The sequence below is a fragment of the Lepidochelys olivacea genome, assembly GCF_965140295.1.
Source record: "Lepidochelys olivacea isolate rLepOli2 genome assembly, chromosome: 3".
Taxonomy (NCBI): domain Eukaryota; kingdom Metazoa; phylum Chordata; order Testudines; family Cheloniidae; genus Lepidochelys; species Lepidochelys olivacea.
The window spans coordinates 98418121-98440304 of NC_140413.1; the positions used below are offsets into that span (position 1 = coordinate 98418121).

At 36.9% G+C, this 22184-nt stretch overlaps 1 protein-coding gene across 11 annotated transcripts in view; it reads right to left on the reverse strand.

The window, feature by feature from the left end:
- The window catches only part of PTPRK (protein tyrosine phosphatase receptor type K), a 581803-nt gene that overhangs the window by 21715 nt on the left and 537904 nt on the right, over positions 1–22184 (reverse strand). For 2 of the 11 annotated variants that reach the window (XM_084622838.1, XM_084622842.1), the window contains exons 14-21: positions 21339–21477; positions 17936–17965; positions 13665–13825; positions 8044–8228; positions 6318–6405; positions 4937–5013; positions 4723–4740; positions 1555–1591 (exon numbers count right to left, since the gene is read on the reverse strand). In XM_084622838.1, coding sequence (XP_084478964.1) covers positions 1555–1591; positions 4723–4740; positions 4937–5013; positions 6318–6405; positions 8044–8228; positions 13665–13825; positions 17936–17965; positions 21339–21477 — 735 coding nt within the window. Of the gene's footprint in view, positions 1–1554; positions 1592–4722; positions 4741–4936; positions 5014–6317; positions 6406–8043; positions 8229–11175; positions 11212–13664; positions 13826–17935; positions 17966–21338; positions 21478–22184 lie in introns of all 11 variants that reach the window. The other 9 variants (XM_084622844.1, XM_084622846.1, XM_084622843.1 and 6 more) reach the window with 7 other exon arrangements.

Below are 22184 nucleotides of genomic sequence, written 5' to 3' on the forward strand. Positions count from 1 at the left end.
GGTCCTTTTCTGCAGAACTGCTGCCCAGCCATTCGGTCCCTAGTCTGTAGCTGTGCATTGGGTCCTTCCGTCCTAAGTGCAGGACCCTGCACTTATCCTTATTGAACCTCATCAGATTTCTTTTGGCCCAATCCTCCAATTTGTCTAGGTCCCTCTGTATCCTATCCCTGCCCTCCAGCGTATCTACCATTCCTCCTAGTTTAGTATCATCCGCAAATTTGCTGAGAGTGCAATCCACACCATCCTCCAGATCATTTATGAAGATATTGAACAAAACCGGCCCCAGGACCAACCCCTGGGGCACTCCACTTGACACCGGCTGCCAACTAGACATGGAGCCATTGATCACTACCCGTTGAGCCCGACAATCTAGCCAACTTTCTACCCACCTTATAGTGCATTCATCCAGCCCATACTTCTTTAACTTGCTGACAAGAATACTGTGGGAGACCGTGTCAAAAGCTTTGCTAAAGTCAAGAAACAATACATCCACTGCTTTCCCTTCATCCACAGAACCAGTAATCTCATCATAGAAGGCGATTAGATTAGTCAGGCATGACCTTCCCTTGGTGAATCCATGCTGACTGTTCCTGATCACTTTCCTCTCATGTAAGTGCTTCAGGATTGATTCCTTGAGGACCTGCTCCATAATTTTTCCGGGGACTGAGGTGAGGCTGACTGGCCTGTAGTTCCCAGGATCCTCCTTCTTCCCTTTTTTAAAGATTGGCACTACATTAGCCTTTTTCCAGTCATCTGGGACTTCCCCCGTTCGCCACGAGCATGACAAAAGCATATTATTTATGCCTGCAATTGATTGCAGGTGCATAATTAGAGGCAGTCTTTAAAATGTGGCCCTATATTAGGAAATGGAAACAATTTAGTCAAACCTGTTTACTTTTCTACAACTTGCATAGCTTCACCTGAGGTGCGAAGTGATTGATTTATACAGAAAATGGAAGCCTCCTCCTCTCCTTTCCTTTTCCTTCCAGAATGTTGAATTTGGAAGACTTTCCTCACTTCTCTCTGTTAAGAGCGTCACTGGTCAAAGCTCCCTGGGAGTGACTGCCCATCTTTGGTCTCAGCTTGTCCAAAAACTACTACAGTGGTGGTAACTACATCATTATTTACCCCAGCAATATTGGTCTTGGACCAACACCACAGCTGCATAACATATAGTACTATGAGAAGACAAACACCTGAGATACGCTGAAATCTTCCTCTTCTTTCAGCCCATGTGCCCTTCCCGCACTACCCTCAAAATTGCAAATGACTGTAGGAACTATTGATTAGACTTACATGGGGAAACAATAAGAGGAGGAGTAGGAGGTACTCAATATTTAGTACAACAAATTAATCCAAGTTCTAATTTATGCATGCTCCATGTAGGCAAATTATATTAAATTGCTGCAGCATAGAAGGATAAACAGTGGCTGCTGCAAACTATACACTACATACCAAATCTAGTTCCATTTTTATATTGTAGGTTTAAGTGCAGAGTCCACTGATTGTTATGGAGCAGGTTTGCTGGGTGACAGTGCTCTGGAAAATTCTTACCTTGGGTTGCAATGTAGTGACTTGGTCTTTGATAGCCCTAAAACAGAAGAATAAGTTGGTTTCTGTACTTTAATACCAACCAGAGCAAGCTAGGGAGGGGGAAATGAAGACATAATGAACTGTAAGACAGCTTAGCTATAGAAAACCTTTTCAGAACAGACTAGTAGCTAAGAACTGTGTATAGGTCAGGGGCGGCTTTGTCAGCCCAGGCCAGTGAGGCACAGCCTAATCAAGAATTCCCAAAAGGTACAAAACACATTTTGCATATTCTTTTTTAAAAAATTGATAAATATATACAGATTTAAGGACAAATTATGATTCAATTTAAATGGCATAACTCTCTCTCTCCAGTAGCAAAATGCAATACCAGAAAGTTTGAGCGACACAGTGCTGTTCAAATCTTGGTATAGCTAATTGTGCCTCAGGAAGCCACCTTGTTATCATGGCAATTTACCACGCCCATGAGTCACTTTTTAAAGGCGTTGCTATGGTCCCCACTGCTTGGAGAGGCCAGGGCAGGATTGTAGCAGTTTAAGCCCAGGAAGCCAGGAGTTTGCAGGGGACGGGCCCTCTGGCTTCTTGCACACACACAGACCTCGCCCCCCTGAACTCTTCCTGCACAGGGCGAGCTCCGAGTGTGTGTGAGAAGCTCCTGCAGAGCCCTACAGCCTACCTAATGTTCTGGCACCCCATGCAAGCTGGGTAGCAGCAGCAGTGGTGGCAGGTCCAGCTCCCAAATCTGCCTGCTGTTTCTTCACTATAAATAAGGTAAGCTTTATTTCTACCCCGGGTAGAAATAACTATTTTGTGATTTGTGCTTCACCTGTCAAAAAAGTCGAGAGCCGCCACTGAATAGCTCATAACAAACTGATCTATTAAATCTGAAAAGGTTCAAATGGTAACCAATAAAATGGAAAGATTAACATCAGACCTGAGCATACTTGTACTGTAACAGTAAAAATTAGTTTAGTCAGGTCACTGGGGTTATTAATTAGTCTTTTTTTTTGACACCCCCTTTCTCTGCTGAGTGCATTGGGTGGCTTATTTTAAATTTAGTGAAAATGGGCTTTGCATTCACATTACCAAAAGTGGTAGTCCTTGTTGCCATAAGCAATTAAATGAATATAGACTTCTTATTTTCTGATAAAAATAATTTTAATTACAAATGCACAATAATATCTATGAGAGCCATATATAATAACAACAGAACATTCCAATGTTAGAGCTGGACAATGTGTGTGCGCGTAAAATCAATGCCCTGCTGCATTTGGGTACAACAGAATGTTTTGCAAAATGTTTTCAATATTATACAGAGCGTGTGCATGTGTATTATATTGTACGTGATACACACACATGTATATACACACACACATATACAAAACCAAACCTGTACAACTGAACCTTTCCAGCTAGCTGGCTAAGTTCCATTGCTTGCTGTTCTGCACATCATCATCAACTGTCAGTTATTAGCATGTGAACTGCAAGATGAATGGATCCTGTACTAAATTAAGTCACCAAAAACTTATTCAGGTTGATGCTAGTAATAAGGTAGAAAGATCAGGGCTGTAGGAAGGAACTAAATTTAGTAGTACTAGTATGAGAGGAAGTGATATAAGTGATATCATTCTGTGAGAATGTGAGAGAAATAACCCCAGCTATTTGCTGTGTTATAGTCTTACTAAGCCAACAGGGTCAAACACTCATTAGAGGAATCATGGATCTTTAGACTTCTTGTATCCCCTTGTTGCCACTAAACTGACAGATTTCCATGTATCTGTGCAATTCAAAGCCTCTCTCTGAGAACTGTTTAATCATCCTTGCCAACGATTGATTACCTTCCTCTGCAGCTCATAAAAATCCTTCTGAACAGCATTTTATTTGTGTCTTTAGAATGGACCGGATTACTCAAGCGTTCTTAAAAAACACCCCAGGAAGGACAATCCAATCCCCCATGAGGTTTTAATACCTAGCCCCAACTTCAAATTACACAAGGTTAACACAGTGTTACACTCTCTCTATACACAGTGTTTTCAGGAACAAGAAAGAAATATTTTCAGCAAAGAGCCAATGTAAGTTTGTGGTCTTCCTCCTTGGTTATGATGAGATGGTGCTTTTGTCTACATGGGATAACAGTACCCCTGAGAAATGGGATTTATCACAAACCAAGGGAAACATTTTGTGGAAGTCCTTTGTCAAAATATCTCTGGTCCTACATATCACAGTAGCGGAGATAAGAAATTCAGTGCTATATATGTAGCAGAAACTTTATATCCTAGAGAGTCTTAAGTTTTACAAACCACAGAAAGGGAAAAGAGTTAGTGTGGTGCTACATATAAAAGAAGTTGAGAAAAAAACAGCCCTTTAAAACACACCCAGTAAATACTCTGGGTGATATTATTTTTACAGGTCTTTCATTCATCCAAATTATTTATTCTCCCACCCTCTTTTTTCCTCAAGGTTTCGGTTAAACATGGTTATATTTTCTTGACCAATACACATGGCAGAGATCTCTCAAGATTCCTGTTTCTTTGAACTCCTGACAAAATGTGGAAATTCAAATTTGAAAAAAGATCTACAGTAGAAATCAAGAAACTTACACTACATTTCTAAACTAATATAAATATATATATGTTTGTGTATATACTGTATAATATCCAATTGGCACCTCAAGATCAAATATTAATTACATATTCCGCTTGATGACAGTTGCCCTTAAGAAAATAAATAAGGCTATCCTCCCCAACTCCTTTCCAAGCCATGTATTAGAAACACCACCTCGATAGACTTTCAGAACCACTACTTTACAGCATACTATCCAGCTTCTCACATAAAAATGGGAGGGGAAAATAAATGCTAGTAAACGAAACCATCCAAAATAAAATTTAAATAAACAGCAAATTTTCTTAAAGAGGGAAGTTTTTCTGGTTTATGTAACAATACCTAGAACTATATTAACAGTCTAAGCGATCTCTTTAACACAGGTATATACATAAAGTATTTACACAAAAGAAAATGGAAAAAAAAAAAGAACAGATATTACATGAGGTAAATTAAATGAAGCATGCATTGATATCTAGTAATAAAACCAGAAAAGTAAAGTAATTAAGAACAATGTCTATAGCAAATATTTACAATAGGATGCTGTTATTCACATATAGTGGTACTTACATCCCTGTACAGCCAAATCTACAGGCCAAACCAAAGTCAGATGTGAAAGAAAGCACAACAATGTCAGTGAGTACTGGGACGTAGAACAAGGAAAGTGTACATTTTGTTCTTAATTAAAAAAAAAGCTTTCAATAAATTTGTAGGCACAACATGCAGAAAGTTTCACACACAGAAGCTGGCAAGGTGAAAGGCAGAAATCCATGCAACCACTTACATCTATATAGTTGGCATTAATGTAATCTGAAGAAGGATCATCCTCAACAGGTTGCAAAATCACTCTGGAGTGGTCATCTGTAAATTTAATATAAGACAAAAAAACAAAAATAGGTAATAGAAGTTTCTTCAGATCTGGCTTGAATATAAATGTGAAATAAATGGCAGCCAACTGTAAATTACAATGATCTAGTGGACTAGAAAGGCTTCTGAGGAAACTACTAGTGCTTGATAATTTAAAATCTTTAAATCAGAGGGATTACCTTATAGTTACACAGAGAGGGGTCTTTTGTCAGAGGGTCTGAAAACATTTCACAACAGTTAATAAGTTTCATTAACCCTGTGTAGTCAGTAGCTATCACAATGCTACATAAGGTAAATAGAGACAAAGAATCTATGTGATTTGCTCCAAGTCACAAAACAAGTTAGTGGCAGAGATGGTAAACTAGAAACCCAAACAGTTCTGACTATGAGTCCTTTGCTCCCACCGTCATGTAACTTCATATATAGCGCCTTAAAAAACTGCAATGTGCATATTAGCAACATGCTTTCAATCATTTAAATGTTATGAGTGGCATTATTATTGCATACACAATTCCCATATAAAATGATAATCAAATATGTTTAGCCTGTGTTTGAGTCTAAGACCTGGTCTACACCCCTTAGTGGCATAGTTAAATGGACCTAACCCCCAGTATTGAGAGCGCTAGGTGGACAGAAGAATTATACTGTTGACCAAGCTACAGCTTCTCAGGGAGGTGGATCACTTACACCAAGAGAATCCCTCCCGCTGGAGTGGGTAATGTGTACACTGAAGCGCTAGACTGGCACAGCTGTGCCACTGTAGCATTTTAAGTATAGACATACTCTGAGCTAGCAAAAGCATTACGCCTAAGGATTTGAGAGAGTCAGGACTCCCTGCTCCTAGCCATCAATGTAAAACACACCTATGTTACACAACTGGGGTTCAGACACAATGGCTACAAGCAACAACAACAACAAGAACAAAAGAGCCTGTGGACAGTCTGATATACTTTAACCTGGAATACAATTATAGTTGCACAAAACTACAATTAAAGTAACATTCAAAGGGATTTTGTTACTCTGTCACTCTCACATGTTTAATCTCTACATGCATTTTATGTACAAACATAAAATTAAACACGCATTAGCCCTGAAGGGAAAGAATCTTTAACAATGGCACAAATTCTGAAGACAGACCTGTATTTCTGCACTGATCAATAATGAGCACTTGATTTTATAAGCAGATGTGCCACTGCATTTTTTATTTTTACTTTAAAAACTGTTCAACAAATACAGAAGTACATGACAATTAATATCAGCAGAGTCAAACACTGACTGCAAGCCATCTAGGAACTTACATGCTATAATGTTTCCATATCGGTTCTTTGTTCTGTTTTGATCCTTTTTAGCGACATCCCAAGATGCTGACTGTCCCTCAAAGAAACTCTATTAAAAAAATAGATAGATAAATAGATAGATAGATCAGGAAATTAGTTTGAATAAAATTATTAATCTAACCATGGTAAAACCTATGTAAATTTCGAAAACAACATTACTAAAGACATCTTTTTTAGGATAGCATGATTATATCCTGACAGTTCTCTATCATGAAAGAATCTCAGCTTTGATTATCTGATCCGTCACTCACTAGCTTCCTTGATAGCAGAAGTAGAAATGTAGCTATAGGAAGAGGGAAAGTCTCTCTCTCAGCAATCCCTATAGGCTAATGAATCAGTCACTGACTGATTTCCAAAGGGATTTCAAACCCAGTCCTCCTGGCCCAAAATAGATGGAAGTACGATGGAGTTTGATGAAGAGCTAGAAACAGACAGGCAAGTGCTCAGTGGTCTTCACAAGGTGGGGAGGAAGGAAAAGAAGAGGAAATCTAGAGTAAATATACATAGACTGACCCTCCCCCCTCTTATAATGTACCACAATAGATTCAGACACCTACTACCTGTTCCATAATTTTTCTTAGACTGAAGCAGGAGTTACTCTTGAACACAGCAATCATGAAGACTTCTCCTAAAACTCTTGCTGTTTGTGCTCTTATTTTAAAGCTAAAACTTTAAAACTGCTAGCAAAACATTTTCAAACTCCTCTCCATATTGTGAAGGGTGTAAAATAAAGGTTGCTATCTCAGCAATGGCAGACGAGACTTTTCTCTATGTTCTTTTCCATCGCCCACAACTTGTATTCCATGCTTGTATCTAATAGCTGAAGGCATGTGCCACTATAGCTTCCTTTCTGGGTGTTGTGCTGCCCCTACCTGGGAGATCGGCCACAGAAATAGAACAGTCACTATGGAAACAAACTTAAAAGCACATTCTCCACCATAGGCCCACGTTAGGGCAAGGAGGGATTAAGCAGGAGGCCATCCATCTGAAGTAGAAATCAGGGACTAAACTAGTCACTGCTCTTTGTGCACTATGGAAGCAAAGCCCTAAAATGAAGCACGGTATAAGAAAACACTGACAAAGGGGAAAATGCGTATAAGTGAAGAGGGGAAATGGCAGGGGTATGATGAAAACAGCTACGCATCCACATTAAGCTTAGTTCTCCTCTTAAATCCATAAGTAGGTGGTGGGTGGAGGGCTCTAAATTTAATCAGCACAGTTTACCAAGCAAGTGGAAACCATTACTTCTTTTAAAATATAGTTGTAATTGTATACAAACTGGACTGTAACACTTTACTGGTTGTACTGTTTTTGACATTCTAACCTCACAGAATCATCCCAGAGAATCCAAAACCAGAGGTGGAGGAGAGTTATCTGTCCATCTGTACCTACCCTTCACCACCAGTGCTGGATTTTTCACTGTTGGACATTTCTAGTCCTTTGTCCAGACTACTGTCATTTGGAATGTCTCAAGTAATGGAACTCCTCTCCTTATCTAATATAAGGTATTATATTAGGTATTCCTCTGGGATTATCCCACTATCTATCTCTCTGTCAAATTTTCTTTCACCCCATTACAATTAGTTTAACCCCTCTGCAACCCAGAGCCCTCATTGCAAACAAGATACTGTACTCACAAGGGGTTTTTCTGATAGAGTAATTCATGAATAAATCACTGAAATTCTACCTCATATTCCTCTTTAAAACCATAGCTATCAGATGTCTTCATGAGGTTAATATGCTGTAGCAAATCAGCTACTCTGATGGCCGGATGCAGCTGTCCAGTCTGGTAAGGGGACTCTGTTCCTTCACAAAGGTAGCGAGGGACATCCAGCAGGCGACTGGACTCAGCTGTTGCACTGTGATTCTCATCTGTGGTTACAAAAGCCCGGAGAAGTAAGTAACATTTATTCTAACACTAGTGTATACACTTAAAATGAATCAACTACAGTAAAATGTTCAATCTGTTATTGAAACAGAGACTTACAGTTTCTCATCACTTCACCTTCCCCCAAAATTCCTGAGTGTGCAAGCTAGCACCTACCACACTCTGGGTGTTAAGTAAATAAATTTATTTATTTGATTGCAAACACACTGAAAAGATTGAGATTCTCTTTCCTGTAGAACAGAAGGTCTAAGGGCACTTCACTAAAAAGCTACAAAGCTAGTTTTTAATAGTCACTTTTTAGAAAATTTCACTTTCTCACTGTTATTTAACATGTAAACTTTTCTGAAACAAGCTTCTGTAATAAAGACAACAAAACTATGAAATAAGCAACATAATGAGGCTAGCTCTTCAGTGCTCCCAGCTCACGATGGCTCTACATCCAGAATCAGTGAGTTTAGATCCCAGTTTAAAAAACAAACAAAAAAACCCCACCAAACATTGTAGATTACAGATATACCACTTGTTATTAAAAAATCTTCGCATTAGGGTTCAGCCTACATAATCCATGTGGGATGAAGAACCAACACATACGGAAGTATAATTAATAATTTAGTTATCATAATAATAATAATTATTATCATTGTGCCACCTATCCTTCAGCTGAACAGCTGAGTTGTCAAGTGTCCTGATTTCAGCTGAATACACTCCATTTTATGTAAAGAAAAATACTATTTATAAAATTAATATGTAACTATCCTCTCCTCCTGAAGGATTCCAGAAATACTACTCAAACCTAAACTGATGTATAAACTCCATAAAGGGATCACTTCTTACACTACTGACAAGGATTCAACTTCTTTTGTGAAATGCTAATAGCAAGCAGCAATTCTATTGACTGTTTAGCACAGGAAGTAAAGGTGAATGCCACTTTCAAAATTCCAATTAAAACTACAGGTAGTATTTAGGAAGATAGACTGTAATACAGAAACCAGATTTTGGATACTTGGCCACTCGAAGTATGTTGCTGCTGTTTTCATAGGCAAGAGTTGATTTATCATTCCAAATCATTCCATAAGAGATCCAACACCCATACATGCCACTTTACAATCAGTCCACTCCTGTCCCTTCCAACGAACCAAGCAGAAAGCTCTAGCAATGTAGCCAGTATTTCAAGGTTTGGACAGGGAGCCCTGCATTTAAAAAATCTCTACAATTCTGCCAAAGGTGCACAAAACTTGAATGCTGTATCAAATGCAACCTTAAAATAAGTAACCTTGCTCCATAAGCTGTTACACAAGAGTTGCTAATTTCAATACATTTATGCCTCATTAAACCACCTAATAGCATGAGTGACATGTACCAGTCACTTTTACTGTGGTATTATACATATTAAACCATATACATTTTAAACATTCTCTTGATGTGCAGTTCCACTATACTTACCAGTAATAGGCACTTTAACCCATTGAAGCAGCAAAAAACAAAAAGTGAACAAGAACATAAGAAATTTATTTGAAGTCTGTATTAGATTAGAAAACGACTAAATGATAAATAGCATTAAAAGTTATGAGGCTTTATAATATTTCAAATAGTTTCTAAAATATAAGGGCTATATCACGCCATCAATTTTTAAGGAGAGCTCCCCACTGAATCCAATGGAATGGTATGGATCTAAGAAAACCAAAATTATCAGAGTAACTTACTACTAGATAATGTATGTAGAATGGAATGAGACACTAGCATGCTAAAAATGAAGAAAATGAACTAAAAAAATCATTCAAACGTCTAGTACCACTACAACCTAACACAACCTTTAGCTAAAATAAGACTTATTATTATAGTTCTGGTCATATGAAAAACTGCTCATCTGTGCAAAACAAATGAAAAGTATGCTGAGATGTGAATACATACAAAAACTATTAAACTCTCCTTCAATTAACCCCTAGTGCTTGCTCTTCACAGTTATATGTCACAGTATAGTTTCAACAGATTTACTATTGGCTATCAAGAAATTTGTTTCACCTAGATGAATTAGTAGTTTCAGTAGTTCTGATGTCATTGCAAATATAGTTGGACATGGCCTACATGAATAGTAAAAGCCTGAGATAATGCATATTAGAAAAAAGTCTTCCAAAGAAACACATTAGGGAAAGTTCAATTTTTAAATACCACCCAATCAGTAAGTCTAATTTTGCTGACTTTTTAGTATTAAAGCAGCCATGGTAACTGACTGAACTCTAATATCATTCATTAGATTATACCAAGTCAGAAAACAGGATACAAATTTCATTTTTCCACTGCATTTTAAAAACCATTTTCTATAAAACAAAATTCTTCAATATTGTTTGTAAAGCCAAAAATAGAATAAAATAAATTAAAACAAAACAAAACCTCTTCAATGTTTGCAATAATTCCAAAGTCACCACTGCCTATCACTCAGGGGCATTTGAAAACTGTAATTACATAAAGGGTGGAAAGCATAAATCAAGATTTTATTAATCTTTCTTGCATATTAGATATTTAATCTCCCCCTTCTCCCCATTCTTTAGTTAGAAAATAGAACTTGGGGTGCTATCTAATCATAATACAGGTTTTTGTTTTGTTGCCCCCCACCCCTCCAGGTCCTAACCTCACAGATCAATTCATCTGGATTAGTCCTAGTGCCATGAGGAATTATTAAATGCAAGAATTAAAGAATGCTCTCTCTCTCTTGCTCTTTTTTTTTTTATTGACACTTATTTCAACTTTAACTGAGCTGATAAACTGAGTATAGAGTTGAATACACCCACATTGTCTGATAATAGCTTGGCTATCTATTATCTAAAACAAGCAGCTTCAATACTGCACATAATATATTTGTTGACAGAGCTATAAACCATGCAAGGAGATGAAATCCATGCAGGAACAGAGGATGAAGGACTAGGTCCTCACCTAACACAGCAGTCGGCACAAGTGGATCATTGGGCACTGCAGGAAAACAAAGCTCATGAAGAAATACATTACCCTCAATTAGTGTATTTTTAAGAAGAAAAACAACAGGATAAATGCACAGTGAAACTCCCATTAATTTTGTTACAGAAAATAGAGAACGTATACTTCCAGTTTACTGGACATCATGCATAACAGAGGGGAAAGGGTATATGCAGTATATTTATATTAATAGCTAAGACAAACTAAACTTCAGCAGCATTAGATTAGGTGATGATGTTCCTAAGTATAAGGATACAAGCAGAAGAGATTCTTATTTGCAGCGAAGTCCAATAAGATATCATATGCATTTAACTCAATAAGCTTTTATTCTTGGAAGGAACACGGTCCCCCACTAGTCTTCATTAGCAGTGATGTAATAGTTCACTTTTACAGAACTATGCCTTTCCTTTTTAACCCAACCCATCGCTTAATAAGCAACATTTACCCAAATACCCCAATTCCAATAACAAATGGTATTCCTTAAAAGCTTTCCAATTATCTTAGAAAACTAAATAAATGTTTGCAGTTAATAGCCTCATTATTTGTAGTACTCAAGGTATTTCCTGTAGTAAATACAGGGAAAAACAAGGAAACGCTGCACATACTGACATAACCATACCTTAGTTAAAACTGGCAGGATTTTACAGGCCATGATTAGAGCTGTTGGGAGAAATGTACTCCATTTCATGGAGGATTTTGATATTTCAAAATCTGATTTGGAACGAGAACAAAAAAATTCAAAATTTTCTGTAAAATGTAATAAAGTCAGAGCCACAGGGCAATCTGCCTGGTTGTCTTCTCCAAAGCTGCAGACCCTGGAAGCCTGTGAGTCAGCATTCCCAGGGCTTCCAGACTGGCTGTTGAGGAGCTGGGTGAGAGAGCTGGCAGGAAACCAGGCAGGTGGCCAAAGGAGCCCTACCTCATTTCTTGTTTAGATTCTGATGAATTAGCAGTCGTTGGCAAAATTCTGACCAACTCTAGCCACAATTGTACACAGCCACTAGTATAGTACCTTAACTCCATACAGAAGTGGCAAGCTAGGTTGGTATTAAACTGGATAAGAGATATTTAAAGAATGTCGTCTCCACAGCATATTGAGCTGTACTGACGTGAACAGCGAGATCTAAGGTTACCCCCAAATTTTGTTTCCTATATCACAAAATAACACACTGCTGCCAAACCACCAAGAGAGTTTCTGCTCAGAGTTCTAACTGCCTCCAAGTGCAGAAAAGTTAAAAACTAATTTTTGACATTATCACCTACATTTTAAATTTTCTCCAACAATATTAAGGAGCAATAATGCAAGAGATCAAAGATCACTGTTATAATTACTACTCAGTTCTGAAATGAATCATGAAGTATTTGCAAGTACTGATATAGACCATGATCCAGGAAAGCACTTAATCACATGCTTAACACTGACTTAAATGCCTTCCTGAGTCATGACCTTAGAAGTACTATAGTAAGGGAGTCTCAAAACTACACATTTCAGTAATAACCCTTCCTGTCTTCAAAGAAATATTAAGTATGTAGCAAATCTCCAAGTATGCCAGCAAACATGCATTTTACAAAAGGAAGGGAAGTTGAATTGTTGTTCCCTGTTGCAAGCTCCTCACCTCCAAAAGGGAGAAACTTATTTGGAGCTCTTTAAAAACAAACAAACAAACAAACAAACAAAAAAGCTAATTGATTATGGTTACAGACATTGTGCAAAATAGTCATTATTTAATATTTTGGTATACGATGCCCTTGCCTGGGAAAAGAAAATTTTGGAATGCAATTTAAAAAGGTACTCTAAAAACACAGAACTGACTCTAGAAGGTGTACTAATCAGTACTAAATATAACTGGCTGTAAGTATATCAAACATGACACACTCCTATGGAAAAATACTCCCAACCCATTATACATAAGCATTCCTTTCTAAACATTTTTATTTCTCTTATTTCCCACTGAAATCTACATTTGTAGATTGGTCCTATATGCCAGTGGTTCTCAACCTTTCCAGAATACTGTACCCCTTTCAGGAGTCGGATTTGTCTTGTGTAGCCCAACTTTCAGAATATTAAAAACTACTTGCTTACAAAATCAGACATAAAAATACAAAAGTGTCACAGCACACCATTACTGAAAATTTGCTTGCTTTCTCATTTTTACCACGGAATATAAATATTGTACTTACATTTTAGTGTATGGTATATAGAGCAGTATAAACAAGTCATTGTCTATATGAAATTTCAGTTTGCACTGATTTCACCAGTGCTTTTTATGTAGCCTGTTGTAAAAGCAGGCAAACATTGAGATGAGCTGATGTACCCCCTGGAAGACCTCCACATACTCCTGGCTGAGAACCAGTGCTATATGGAACAATCCAGAAAAGCACACTAACCTGCCTTTCCAATTCCCTTATAGCCAACTACAGTCAATAGGATCTAGCACTGTTGTACTTACATCTGGGGCTGAAGTTATGAGAGTCCATAAATGTGACTGAGAGGGGATCCTCTGCATGAAGGGTGCTCTGATCAGCATAACTCCTATCCATCGCGTTCACCATGTGTGTCATTTCTTGTCTGGTGTTCCCCATGGCATCCTTGCGTTTCTTAGCAAGTTTGCTGCCCAGCCAAGAAAAAACAACAACCCAAAACACCTTAATATTTGATGAAACATTAACACCTGCAATAGTAATTAACGGTGCATGTGAGTGAGGCTTGGTGGCAACAAGCACTGGCCAATGATCCAATAAGCATAGCTGCACTTATATTTCCTGCTATATGAGAGAAAGAGAGAATATAATATTTATGCTGCATAAATACTTTAATATGCACATTCTTATTTCCCTACCTAGTGATATTAATTTTTTTCTAGAGAGTAATTATACTAATATAAACAAATTAGAGGTTGTAGTTATATTTTAACTAAAATGATAAATTATCATCTGTACATGCAATTTTATCAATCATCCCCATTTAAGTCTACATTTGGATTTTATAACCGGATAATTCATTTCCCTGTTCCTCCTATTAGGGGAAAATCATTTTACCACTGAGATTACTTTATTAGCCAAGAAATCCAACAACACAACATAATTATTCAATGCAGATTAATGGTATATTTCATGTTAGGAGCTGCTCCTTCCCTTTATAGACACAATACTAAATGGTATGAGATTTCTTTATCTTCCCTGATTCTAACTTTTTTGTTCAGAAAAATCTGTATTCTGTGCAATTTGAGAACACTAGATTTTTTGAATTAGCAACCACAGACTGTGACTGTATCACACACAAATGCCGTAGCACCCTGAATTGTACAGCTAAAACCAAAATTTAACAGTCACTGCACCTGAATTGCACATTGAGGAAATAGTTCAAGAAACTCTCCTTATGAATGCAGCACTGCAAGTGACTCATTGCCCTTTGAAGTCAGAGCCGATAGATTATAGTCGTCATTTTAAGACTTCTATAGTTAAAGTCTTAACTGTTCAGGGTATTAATAAAGTGTTCTTCTGTTCTTTATGAATGATCTACATACATTTTATTATATTAAAATATTATTAAATATTCCAAATTGTTGTTGTAGTAACAACTACAGCTCAAAGCAGTATGGCTCAGATAACCATTTAGCATGGTCTTCTTGGATGAACCAAAAGCACCATATAGAAAAGAGGTAATCAGTACACCAAATACTGTATGTTGAAAATCTAATATTTTTAAAAAGCAGTTTAATTTCATGACCTTTTTCTGTCCAAAAGCAATGTTATTACCATAGTGTTAAACGCTTTTACAATTTGCATATCTATCTTATATTTCATAGGATAAAAGTTCTGTTAGAGCTTTCTAGTGTTGGCTGCAAAATTTCAATATTCTGCAGCTACACAGGAGAGGTTGGTGAGGAAAACACTACTGTAGGTTATGTATGCCATCAGCTTGGTATGTGCTAGGATTTACGACAGACCAGAATAGGGAAGTGATCTACCCTGGCGTCCAGAAATAGGAAGTGGGGCTGTCTCTTCATGTGATACTAATTCCTTTGAAGTCTGTTTCTCAGGTTTCACAAACTTAATTAAGCTTTTAAGGCCCACCAAGAAGTGTTGAAGATAGACAAGGCACAGCAGACCTGAAAACTGGTCTCCTCATATATAATCAAGCAGGGAAGATTCTTAGATTGATCTAACTCCTTCCTCTCCTTGACACTTTCATCCTAACAACCACCAGTCTGTTAAGGACGTCTTGAAGGTCTTCTCAGACTATTATTCTTTAATTAAAGCCCGAGGGGTCAAAAATTTAGAATTCTGATGTCCAAAAATAAACATGTTCGCATGATTCCATTAGTGAATAATACATTTTTGGTGTCTCTTTAAAACACTTTATGATATAGATTTCTCTCCAGGCAGGCATTTTTAGAGTAATTAGCAAAGTTTGTTTATGTAATACTCCAGCTGAACAAACCTTTAAAATCCATAAAAATAGAAGCCCTAGAACTAAAAATGCTCTCTAATTCTGTCAAAGCTCTTCTGAAACTGGCATTTCTAGTTCAGAGTCTAGTTTTCTAGTATCAAAGCCTTTCAGATATTTTCCAGACATTAAAGCTCCCATTTGGAAGGCTCCTAGCTTTGAAGGCCACCTCTGGAAAGGAACAAAAACGGTTATTAAGTCTAATCTCTCAGCTATACTAAGCCCCCTTTTAAAGCACCACTTTGTATCAAAATTTGCTAGCTATGCTACATAAATCAGCAGCCACTGAAAAGCTTTACAACTTATGAATGTATAACAGTAGTGCACTACTAATTTTTCTGCTCTAAGTCAACTTCCTCAAAAAAGGCCCATTGTGTTCTAGCACTGCAATTTATTGACTCCTTGTAGGCCTGATGTTTTCTAAAGGCACATCCGGTCAGACAGTTAAACAATTTATTATGTAAGTACCTGAGATTGACAGAAGCGTAAATGATTCTCATTATCTATCAAAGGATCCAAGTGCATAAACCTAAGGCAGGTGGGTGTTTCAAGAGGGAAAAAGAGCTCTATCATAGTATGAAACTATGCAGTTAATTATCTTTGGCTGAAGCAATTCTTATTTAACAAGCAAATTACAATTCATCACAATGAAGTAGAGAATGGCAGCGTTAGTTTACAACAGCTTGTTTAGCTTTTCCAGTTTATTAAAAGAAGTCAAGTAAATAACCCGTTTAAACAAAAATGTAGAGAGGCATCCATAATCAGGTACTCGCTGAGCACATGCTTTAGTCCAGTGGTTTTCAAACTTTTTTTCTGGCGACCCAGTTAAAGAAAATCATTGATGCCCGCGACCCAACGGAGCTAGGGATGAGGGGTCTGGAGTGTGGGAGGGAGCTCTGGGCTGGGGTAGCGGGATATGGTGCAGGAGGGGGTCAGGGCTCTGGGGTGGGGCCAGGGATGAGGGGTTTGAGGTGCAGGAGGGACCTCAGAGTTTGGGGGGCAGGCTCAGGGCTGGTGGTTGGGGCGTGGGGTTGGGGCACAGGTTTACCTCCGGCAGCTCCCTGTCAGTGGCGCAGCAGGGGTGCAGAAGCAGGCTTCCCACCTCTCCTGGCACTGTGGACCGTGCTGCACACCAGAAGCGGCCAGCAGCAGGTCTGGCTCCTAGGCAGAGGCGTGCAAGCGACTCCCTGCCACAGGCACCGCCCCTCCATCTGGGAACCGACGAAAGGGAGTGCGGAGCTGATGCTTGGGGTAGGAGCAGCACGTGGAGCCCCGTGGCCCCCTGGCCTAGGAGCCGGACCTGTTGCTGGCCACTTCTGGGGTGCAGCACGGTGTTGAAATAGGTAGGGAGTAGCTTGTCTTAGCCAGGCAGCACTGCCAATGGGACTTTTAAAGGCCTGGTTGGTGGTGCTGACCAGAGCTGCCGTGACCCAGTGCCTTACATTCCGCGACCCAGTACTGGGTTACGACCCACAGTTTGAAAACCACTGCTTTAGTCCCTTTGAAATCAATGGGACTTTATGCACATCCTTAAAGTTAAGCACATGCTCAAGCACTTTGCTCAATCAATGTCTACATCATTACAGAGCTTACAAAATTTCATTTGGCCAACACGGACAAAAATATAATTCTGCTACACAGTATAAAATAATACTTTTACTTGCATATGCAGACTGCCCAATGAGCAACAGAGAAAGACCTTGTATACAACAGACATTTTTGTAAAAACCCTTCCCATTGCTGCTCCCACCACTGTAAACACCCTGCCCTCCAGGCAGCATGCAAGAGCCTGTTTACATGGTTGAAATTTACATCTGATTTGCATACTACAGGTGTTACGCAGTATCAGCTGCAAATGTACTTTCTCTCCATTGACTTGTTCGTGTTAAACAAAAACAAAAAATAGTGATTCACAACCATGGTTCCCTATAGGATAGCTACTACACAAGACATTTTGTAGTGTGACATGTAAGTTTGATATAGAATGCAAATCAAAATGTGACTACACTAACTAAAATGATAATTATGGAAAAAAGGTAGGCAAAGAGTAAAAATTTCATTATACAGTTATAAATACAATATCCCTTTAGAAAAAAAAAACAAGGTAAAATAGGAAAACCACAAGGGAACCTTTAGACCCCCTAAGACTAAGGAAATGTATCAATAATTGAAATTTAGCAAAAGTATGAAAACTATATTTTATCTTTTTTTAAAAAGGGATACTGCATCTTTAAAACATGTAAAGTAGTAAGTCACCCATTTTCTACTTACAGATAGTAGGAGTAAGAATAGTAGCTCCTCCTGGCAAGCAAATCACAGACAGTGGAAAAAGAGAAGCAATGGTGAATGAAAAGCGTGACTCCGTCACATTGAACAAAGCAGAGAAATGTGTGTTTAAAAAAAAATTGAAAAATTCATGTTTCTTTGGTTAGCATTTCAACTTGCTCATGCACTGATTAGCTTTACTTTGCCATGCAATTAAAAAAATACACTGGCATATAAAAATGATTTGGTTTTTAGAAAGAGATCACTTGAGAAAATTACATGCTGACATTTAATCTATTGCCAAAAAATGGAAAATTAAATGGATTATGTATTTTCAACATGAAGTTCAGCATAGTATGATGATCAATTACTACCTAAATGTCATGATAAATGGAATAGCTGTGTACAAAGCCTGTGCACTAAATATGCTTTTTACTTTTCAGTTACAAAAACTAAAGATTGTATTAATATACTTAGCCAGAAAACCACTAAATTTAATGAAGACATTTTAAAGTTGTTACTGGTACACAGGTGTACATATATGTTTGCAAACATACTGTATGTACATATATGTTTACACTCATACCATACACAATACTCATTTTACAGCAGATGTATGTGTATACTAATACCTATATATACACACATTTTCTGAATGCAAACATATATTTAATATTTTTAAATCTTAAAGTCAGAAATGTTGACGTGTGCATGCTAAGCATTTAAAAATATGGAAGGTAAACAAATGGAAGGAAATGAAATACATTTGGAAATAGTCCAACGATTAAAAAAAAACTGGTATTGCTATTTGAAAGATGCAGTATCCCTTTTCTTAGCTTGATTACTTTGTAAAATTGTAAGAGCCAATAGAGTTTCATCCAGTTGAATGTAAAGCAATTTGCACAAAATGATCAGGCAAAGCATAAAACATCTCTTAGACTTGTGAAATCATGAACAGAACGGCTTACCACTCAGGTTTTTTTCTTCATTAAAAGATAAAGTCACATTTAATCAAATTTAGAGATCTATGTTAACATGAGACTTATTAAACCCATGGGAATGAGTAAATTTATTGTATTGTTAATTTTTCCTATATAATAGCTTATAATCAATCTCAGGTATCAAAAGGGATACTACATTATGGAATCATTGGATATGTATGCTGATATGTAACTTATCAAATTTTCAATCCCACCAAACCTAACTGAAATGTGTGTTTGCATGTGTGTGTGTGTGTGTGTGAGAGAGAGAGTGTGTGCGAGAGAGACAGAGAGAGAAAGAGATGTTCCATCTGTTCATGGATTTATTATACAAATTGTCCTGATTCACCAGAGGAACTGAATTAACTTAGGTATGTGTATACCATTGTCTTAACTTTTATATATTTGTTGTAAGTGACCTTGACTAAGGGTTGATCTAAAAAATTGTCCACTTTTCCTGAGGGGAAAAAACTGAAAGATCTATTATATTTTCAGCAGACGACCAATTAAGCTATCATTGTGAAAAATTACCAAACATTAAAGATTCATTAAATAGGTTAATTTTCCCACCTATTTTGAACACAGAATGTTGCAGAAGTTTTAATGTATTATGCATTTTTAGACAGATGATCAAGTATAACTTCTAACATATTATTGCTTGCAGGGTTTCATACACGGAGAAAAGTTTTAAAGTATCATTTTACGGACATTGTTAACTTATCTTCATCAAGCAATTTAATACATTAGGAATTAAAGCTTCATTTAAAAATTAGTGAAAGCAAGAGTTCAGGAAGGCTTTGAATGTAAGAATGAATACATCTGCTAACGAATGTTTTCATACACCCCTTGAAGTTTTATGCAGTTCTTACCCACAAGATTAGCCAATCCCATTTGGAAGTGACTGGCAATATATAATGGGGAGCTAGTCACATACAATCTTCTATCAAATATGAGGGGACCACAGCGAAAAGATATGTCCCAGTGATATATCTTGCAATAGAGATCAAGCAAAATTCCTTGCTGAAAGTTGAAAAATCTATATATTGCTCTTCCCAATTTGTGTAAATAGAGAAAATAATAAGAATTTATGTCTTTAAAACATTATGACTTGCTCTTTTGTATATGCATATAATTCTCAACCACAGAGGTAGACAACAGAGAGAAGTGAAAGCACTGTTTGGAAAATCACATATGTAGCTAACTAACACAGAATACTATAAGCATACCTAATGTTTCTAATGCAGACGTTTCTTCTCCAAGTTATATATCTCCAGGGGTAATTGTAAAGAGGCAATACATTAAAAAAATCTAATGGAAACCATTATTTATAACATGTAGTATGATTTTAGGCACAATTTTAATGTTTTTCTACTTTTTAAAAATAATAGAAAACGTCATTTCAGTTTAACATATGCAACATTTACAAATATATTCTTTGTTAGGAATTCGAGGGGGAAAAAAAAGACTGCAATGCACAAACCTCTGGAAGAAAAAGATCTCATTTTAAGCAGGACATGCTGGTTTGTGCATCCTGAGAGGGATCGGGGTAAAGGATTGGGTGTAGGGAAAAAAGAGGGAATGAGGGACTCGTTTGTATTAATAGTTCAGATGTTCTGACTAAGAATTTATAGAAATAGATTATGAAATTTTATGGGAGGTTAAGAGTTGAAAGTACTGAAAAGTTAAGCATATTTTTAAAATGCACAAGTAGTATACTGTAGTACCATTTAAATTAAATTAGCCTTTTGTGTTATCATTTTATAATTCCAGAAGATGGTGCTATTGCTTGTTTTCTGGCTGTGAAAAGTACTAAAACCACCTGAATTTCATTCAGATTAATACTTTCTTAAATAATAAATAAATCATGCACTAAGGACTCACCAAATAATTTTATAGTGATGTAAAGTGATTTTTTAAAAAATATATATTATTTTCTAGATTTACAAGAATGGGGCCAAATATACCAAAAATATTTAAAACATTTTGCAGGAAAAGTCAGACAATTTATAACAAAGGACTCATAAGGACCGCATATGGAATCAAATCTCTATAAAGTTTACAATATGGAAGGAAAATAAGTAAATAAGAATCCATGAATTTCAATTTTATCTTTTTAATGCACTCCTGTATAGCTTTACAACTTTAAAATTAAAGCTACTTGGAAACAAACAACAAAAAAGTAAAGATACTAGACCTCAAAATGACAGCAATCCTCATTTTATTTATATATATATCTCAAAATTTAGTATAAAAACAGTGTTCTAATAACTAATAAGAGGAAATAAGAATCCACTCAAATGCTGAGCATATATTTTATTCAGCTATTGGTCCTGACAATTGTCTTTCCCTGAAATGATCTGTGAAAGAATATTCTTGGATTATTCAGTATAGAAGAAACAGGAGGAGACAGGAAAATTTAATATTCTTACCTTTTTTTGACAATTAATATGACAACTAGGAGGAGGAGGATGAATACCAGAATTCCAGCACTTATTCCTGCTATTTTCACCACTCGATCTGTCTGCTTGGCTGGGTCTGGAATCACCTCTGGTTCTTCTGTTGCTGCTGCTAAATGAATCCAAAAAGAAGTTATTTAAAGCAAGTTCTTTAAAGACAGTTTCTACATTTTGTTAATACAGTACACAAACACATGCACAAACACCTTGTGTGTGTGTGTGTATATATGCACATGCATGTGTGAGGTACATACTGTGAACTTCTATAGATACATCACACACGCTGTATCGTGTATATATTATATATATAAATAATTCATGGTATTCACCTGATATATAAATGCATATATATAGTTTAAAACAAACACTAGTATTACAAAACAGAGGGAAAATGTGTTTTAATGGACTCCAGTTAACACCCAAAATCAATACTACTTTCTTTACAACAATTTCCCCCCACCAAAAAACACCCCAAATAGTGTCTACAAATGATTATTAGAAGGATCCATCATGATTTGCATTGTCATATCCTCCACTCACACTGCCCATTTTACATCACTTATCCAAACTTAACTTTGTCCCCTAAATTTTGCACAATAAAAACCAAAATAAATTTTTACTAGATTATTGAAATTATTTATGACTAGATCCCTCAAATAACAAATTGAAATTCATAATCTCGTACACTTTAATGTAACCGTTCCTATATTTTTGCAATATTAGGACCTCCCTCATTCACATCCCCATGCTGTTCTAGTTTCCTAACGATCTTGTATAGCCCCATTGCCACAGGATCTTAGCACCTAACAATCTTTTTAC